At 39.5% G+C, this 7,047-nt stretch overlaps 1 protein-coding gene across 1 annotated transcript in view; it reads right to left on the bottom strand.

Moving 5' to 3' along the window:
• Positions 1-1,548: 1,548 nt before the first annotated feature.
• The window catches only part of LOC106536323 (F-box/WD repeat-containing protein 7), a gene marked incomplete at its 5' end in the record, with an annotated part of 13,359 nt that continues 7,860 nt past the window's right edge, over positions 1,549-7,047 (bottom strand). The window contains 6 exon segments of the mRNA XM_014033566.1: positions 1,549-2,411; positions 2,813-2,962; positions 3,458-3,601; positions 3,685-3,751; positions 3,833-4,058; positions 4,792-4,973. Of these exon segments, the coding sequence (XP_013889020.1) occupies positions 2,272-2,411; positions 2,813-2,962; positions 3,458-3,601; positions 3,685-3,751; positions 3,833-4,058; positions 4,792-4,973 (909 nt within the window).

The following is a 7,047-nucleotide window of genomic DNA, read 5'->3' as shown; positions in this document are numbered from 1 at the left end:
TATGTATGGATCAATACACACTATGTACGGATCAATACACACTTTGTATGGATCAATACACACTTTGTATGGATCAATACACACTTTGTATGGATCAATACACACTATGTATGGAACAAAACACACTATGTATGGATCAATACACTCTATGTATGGAACAACACACACTATGTATGGATCAACACACACTATGTATGGAACACACACTATGTATGGATCAATACTCACTATGTATGGATCAATACACACTATGTATGGATCAATACACTCTATGTATGGAACAACACACACTATGTATGGATCAACACACACTATGTATGGAACATACACTATGTATGGATCAATACACACTATGTATGGAACAATACTGATTTTTAACATTTATTTTATCAACTTGCCTTCTGAAGATGCTGTGTTGAAGGATCAGTGGATCTGTGTTCGACTACTCCACCTGGGCTACATTTTTAAGTGCAGATCCACTGAGAAACTTGCTGTTTCAGCAACATTTGATTTAAAAACTGGACTTTTGAGGTTAAACATTTGGTCATACATAATTTAAATACATTACAAGTTAAAAAGGGCATGGACATTTCTCTTTTCTGTATCAAAAAAAAAAAAAAAAATCGAACCGTGAGACTGAAGTATCGAACCGAACCAAAAATGTCTGCATCGTTGTCGTCTGTATCCCTAATATTTATTTATATTTTGTTAAATGGAAGCAGACGTTATAAGATATTCTTCTTTTCTTCTTTCGTTTTCATTTAGTGATAGTGTGTTTGTGTTTTAATTTGTTTTTAATTAAGTGAAATAAATTATTTTTAAAATTGAAGGCGAGGCTGGTTTGTCTGAACAGAAAGTTTTGTATAAAAGAGTCGTTTTGAACAAAATGAAGACATCAGACTTTATAAAATTCATCTTTATTGATTAATCCAGTTCATCTTTCATCTCATCAGGACAATATTTTCTTTTTTATTTATATAAAAAGCTGAATCTGTACAATCTTCTCTGTATTTACAGGATTTTACAGGATCCTCCGTCTCAGAGCCTCACACCTGCAGAGGGTCGACCTCCTGCCTGAAATACCACCTGTTGCTGGGCGAAAACACACCGACCCAAACGCTCACCGGCTGCCAGTGTTGCCTGGTAACAGCAGCTCACTGGATTATAATCCACCTTTAAATTCATGTTTCGTGTGATTCGACGGAAAAAAAGATAGTCTGGGGAAAAAACGGTAAATATTTAACAGTTTTTATCCACGTAATTAAATCTACAAAGTAAAACTTTAAATACAAACTGAAGAAATTAATCTACGGTGAGAAAAAGAGAAATAATTTAAGAGATGAATGAAATCAAACTAAATAATTTAACAGATTTATTTTAACGTTCAGATTTTGGAGCAGGACGATGCGTTTTGATTTTTAACGCCTTTAATCCCAGTTTTTTCCCTCATTAATCTCCAACTTTGTAGATTCCCCTGAGTTTTAAACCCTGATGATTAAAAAAATAAATAAAATTTAAAAACTAGTGTGAGCTCAAAGTGGAGTGAAGTTCATACAAACATGGAAACAAGAATCAGATTAATAAATTATTCTGGTCTGCAGAGATCTGAAACTTAATGTTTCACGGAGGAGGAAACATTTTTCATTAATGCTTTAGATTATTTTATTAATCTGTGATCTGCAGTGAGAATAAGGAGCAGGTGGAAGACAGCCTGGGGAAGAAGCAGCATCAGCCCAACACTTGGATCTTAAAACCATCCAGATGTTTCCAGCTGTTGCAGATGTGAGGCTCTGCTCGTGGGTTTCTAACCACAGTCCTTCCTCTTCGCACAAATAAAAACAGTGTTTTCCAAACGTGTCCTGTGGGCAGCGGAGACGAGCAAATCAGCTGCAAACCTGGACAAAAAAATAAATTAAAAAAAGATAAAAATCGAGATGAAGGCGGAGTGAAACGAGAAATGCTCGTCTTCGCCGCCCGTGTCCCCTCCACACGTCAGGATTTGGTAGATTTGGAGTCGATGACTTGAAAACAGCAGCAAAACCAGTGAATGTCCTCCTCATCGGCTACAGTCAAACCTCTGAGCCGTCTCTGTTACTGGTCCATTCACTTCAGTTACTCGTCGGTCTCTGCCAGCCAATCAGAACATCCGTAACATTCACAGCTGACTGATGGGAGACACCTGGACTCAGTCAGGACTTTGGTCCAAAAAAAAACATAAATCTGAGTTTCTGAGTCTTGGTTGATAAAACCCTCTGTGTTTTTTTTTTTTTTTCACTTTGTGTCCGCCTCCTTCTTCTCATCATCCAGGTCGAAGTCCAGCACCAGCAGTTTGGTTTCCTCGGTGCCGTTCCTGCTTCCTGCGGCGCACACCAGCCGGGTGTCGGAGGCTCTGATCCGCCACACCACGCCGCCTGAACAGAACCAGAGGAGACGTTACGTGTTGCTGCAAAGCTTCTAAAACACCTGGTGACTCCACGGCTTTAAAACTGAAGATAAAATTCATAATTTGTGATGTAATTTTTACACATGAACACTTCCTGTTTGGTTTTTACTTTAGTTATCTCCCAAACTTCCTCAGCATACTTTAGTACAAAAATGCAAGATTTAAAAAGGCGTTCCTCAGGTCTGAGTACTCGGTCCACAGCAGAATTATGTTTTATGCAGATGATATTATCAAAACTACAGAAATACACAACATTTATCCTTCTATCCTGTTCCGGTCTGTTTCTGATAATATTCTGAAAAAGTATTGAGTCAGTTTTTTCAGGTTCAGAGTCCAGCTGGGGCCACAGTGTAGGTGTGAGATCCTGACCTGATCCCCGACTCTGCAGCGCCACCACGTCCCGCAGCCAGGCTCCGGTCCGCAGGTCCCACAGTTTGACGGTCCCGTCATCGGAGCTGGACAGAACCAGGCCTCTGCAGAACTGTAGGCAGGTCACTGCTGACTGATGTTTGTTGGGACCTGAAGAAAGGAATAAACACACCGTGACCTCTGACCTCAACGCTGCTTCTGTGTAAACATGTCAATTTCAGTGCAGTGGTTCTCAGATGTTCTGGCTCTAAAATCATAGTAAGACTTATGATTTCATTTATTAACGGTTTAATCTAAAACCTCATTAAATGAGGACACAATGACTAAAAAAAGGATTATTTTGGATTTATTTTAAAACTATTTCAGGTTTTCTTTAGGTCAAGCTAACAAAGTTTGCATTTTACCTTAATATTTACGTCTTCGTATATTTAGTCTCAAATATGTCTAATAAAGGCGTTCCTCAGGGATCAATACTCAGCCCAGTCCCAAATACTTTCTATGCTGATGATGTCATCTTTTACAACATCACATAAAACCTTTTATTAACCTTCAGAACTTGTTTTGTTTTCCATAAAAGTCGACCATTTATCCCTGACATCACAAAAACACAATTTGACTTTCAGCCGGATGTTTTCGGCGTCTCACCTTGCAGCGTGTGGAGACACTGTCCCGTCCGGATGTCCCACACTCGCACCGTGGAGTCTGCGTTCCCGGACACCAGGATGTTGTCCCGCAGCTCCATGCCGCTCGTCAGCGACTGATGGCCGGTCAGCGTTTGGATGCACCCACCTGGAGAGGACAGGTAAGGTTCTGTCTGGTGACTTCTGTTGCAGTAATTCCACATCGTCCTGTTTTAACTGTAATGTTTGTACCTGTCTCTGCGTCCCAGACCCTGATTGACGTGTCCAATGAGCCGCTGACCACGAAGGCGCCGTCAAACTGCGAAGAAAAAAACCAAAGCGAGGAGCTGAAAAACGTTGAAACGCCTCCAGAGTACAATCCACCTGTGAGAGTTTTTACCTGCAGGGAGTAGACCCTGTTGGTGTGTCCCTGCAGCGTGTGCAGACACACCTCCGTCTCGGGGTCCCACACTTTCACCATGTAGTCGTAGCCGCCCGACACCACGCGGCGCCCGTCGTACTGGACGCAGCGCACCGCCGCCACGTGGCCAGTCAGGACGTGCTCGCAGCGGCCCGTCAACACGTCCCACACCCTCAACGTCGTGTCCCGGGAGCCCGACACCACCCTGAGGGGGAGGGGCATGACATCACTGCTGCATCAGCCAATCAGATCGTCTTATTGGACACAGATTTATCCTTGATTTAAGAACTAAAATAAATAATTGTTTTTATGACTCTGCAATAAGTATCTTCTGCTGCTGCCCTTGGGTCAAGGATTCGATTAGATTCAATTCAACAAAAGATGAGATTCAATAAAAGATCCAATTTAATAAAAGATACGATTTAATAAAAGACTNAAAATATTCGATTCAATGAAAGACTCGATTCAATAAAAGATCTGATTCAATAAAGGATTTGATTCAATAAAAGATTTGATTCAATAAAGGATTGGATTCAATAAAAGATTCGATTCAATAAAAATATTCGATTCAATGAAAGACTCGATTCAATAAAAGATTTGATTCAATAAAAAAATTCGATTCAATAAAAGATTTGATTCAATAAAGGATTGGATTCAATAAAAGATTCGATTCAATAAAAATATTAGATTCAATAAAAATATTCAATTCAACGAAAGACTCGATTCAATAAAAGACTCGATTCAATAAAAGACTCGATTCAATAAAAGATTGATTCAATAAAAGCCTCACATTATGGGCAGCACGGAGGTTAGTAAACATGGATTTATTTGAGTGTGATCCTATTCACAAATCAAAACCACAGCATCAGCTGGTAACCATGGAGACAGTGAAGTGATGGATGGTGAGTGAGTGATCCTGGTCGCCATGGAGACGTTACCTGTTGCCGTGGAGATGCAGGCAGCGTACGGTGGAGGTGTGCCCGTACAGCGTGTGCACGCACTCGCCGCTCTCGGCGTCCCACACGCGCAGCGTCCGGTCGGTGGAGCCGCTGATCACCGTGGCGACGGTCATCTGGCTGCACCACACGCCGCCGCTGTGGCCCGTCAGCGTGCGCAGACACTGAGACCAGAGAGAGGATGTCAGGCCAGACGCTTCGTTTCAATAAAGTTTGTCAGTTTGAACCATGACGAGGTCATCTACTTTATTAACAACTTCATGTTTAATAAAAATAATCTACTGGTCGCCATGGCAACAGTGGCTTCAGCAGAACAGAAACAAGAAAAGCATTACTAATGTCCAGAACAAGACTGAGCCCAGATTTTACATTAATATCAAAGGTTCAACAGTTTTAAATGTTTTTATGACGTCACTCTTCTGCCAACAGGAACTGAATCTGAATTAATTTGATTTGAAAATGTATTTTGGTTTATTAGAAAATCATTTTCACTACTTTCAGTCCCAAAATTCAGATTTTTGTGTCACATCCTGGTCCTTGAGAAAGCCAGGCAGAGTAATCAAACACAGATCCACAGATTTATGTTTCACTTCGGTGAAGCTTCGCTGAGTTGATACAATCCACTGTAAAAGTGACAAAAACAAGTTATTTTATTGCAGTGATTAATTTTACCTATAGACAGTGTTACATTTACATCACGTCATTACAGGATTTTCACACTTTTACAGAAGGAAAACATAAATCTGTGGATCTGTGTTTGATTACTCTGCCTCAAGGACCAGGATGTGACACAAAAATCTGAATTATGGAACTGAAAGTGAAAGTAGTCAAACTGACGTTTTAATAAACAAAAATAAAGTTTCAAAGCAAATTAATTCAAATTCAAAACTTTAAATTCATTTTCATTCAATTGCACCAGTGACCCACGCGACCCTGAAAAAGGAAGAAGCGTGTACAGAAAATGGATGGATGGATGTAAATGATGCACATACAGACTGAATCTGAACAATTCAAATTCAAATCCTGCTGGCACAAGATTTATCCCAAAGTTTTATCTTCACAATCATCAAACTCTACTATCATCAAGGCAAAAAAAGAAAAAAAACTCCTGAATATAAAAACATATTTAAAAAGTAAATTTTCTGTATAGTTTTAAAACAAAATTCAAGTAAAGCAACAACAAACCTCTTAAATAAAGTAATAAATAAACAAATCACTCCTGCAGTGTTTGTTGGTTGTTTTAGATTTGTTCACTTCAGCAGAAAAACATCTTCAATAAAAACAAAATCATTTTAGTCCTAAATGTGATTTTATGCAGCTGGTGAGTCGACACGAGGCAAAGCTTTCATCAAATTATTAATATTTTATGATATTTAAGAAAATATCTTTGTTTTTCATCAAATTATTAATATTTTATGATATTTAAGAAAATATCTTTGTTTTTCGTTAAATTATTAATATTTCATGATATTTAAGAAAATATCTTTATGTTTTTCATTAAATTATTAATATTTTATGATATTTAAGAAAAATCTTTGTGTTTTTTGTTATTTCCTGAATGAATTTGTTTTTGTGTAAAACTCCAGTCTATAAAACTGAAACGTTAAATTCCTCTCAGACTCGTGAACGTTTGCTCCTCCGGCGTCGGTCCAAGGACGAGCCGGAGGACGCAGGTGTGGAGCTGGTTGTCGTGGCAACAGCAGGGGAAACTTTACCTTGGCAACGTTAGCGCCCGGGCCGTCACGTCCCGGCCGACGTTTGTTTTCACAGCGAGAGACGAAGGACGCTCCTCGTCATCACCGCAGTGTGTTTGTGTTTCTGCGCCGAGCAACAAAACGTCACCTGGAAACACACCTGTCCCCTGTTTACCTGCACCGACACCCGCACGCTGAAATCTGCCTCCACGACGAGGACTCGCGGTTCTGAGGGGTCAGGAGGTCATGGTCACAACAGAACCAGAGAGCGGGTGGGTCCGGCTCAAGACAAACCAAGTCCAGGTTTTTATTTATGTCTAAATGAGTAATTTTACTTGAAGTCCTGGTTATAACATCCACTTTATCCTGATACTGTTGAAAATATGAGAAATGTTTTTGTTTGTTGTTGAAATGATTTTACAATATATATAAAACATTCTTCTGTACTTCTGTTATGTTCATTTTTACTACAGCTAAAATACTGGGTTTGATTACGATTACAGTTTTCTGCTAAATAAATGCTCTAAAAATTACATCATCTTTG

The sequence above is a fragment of the Austrofundulus limnaeus genome, unplaced genomic scaffold (assembly GCF_001266775.1).
Source record: "Austrofundulus limnaeus strain Quisiro unplaced genomic scaffold, Austrofundulus_limnaeus-1.0 Scaffold1771, whole genome shotgun sequence".
Taxonomy (NCBI): Eukaryota; Metazoa; Chordata; class Actinopteri; order Cyprinodontiformes; family Rivulidae; genus Austrofundulus; species Austrofundulus limnaeus.
Note: the sequence above shows the minus strand (reverse complement) of the source record. Positions and strands in the feature narration are given on the sequence as shown.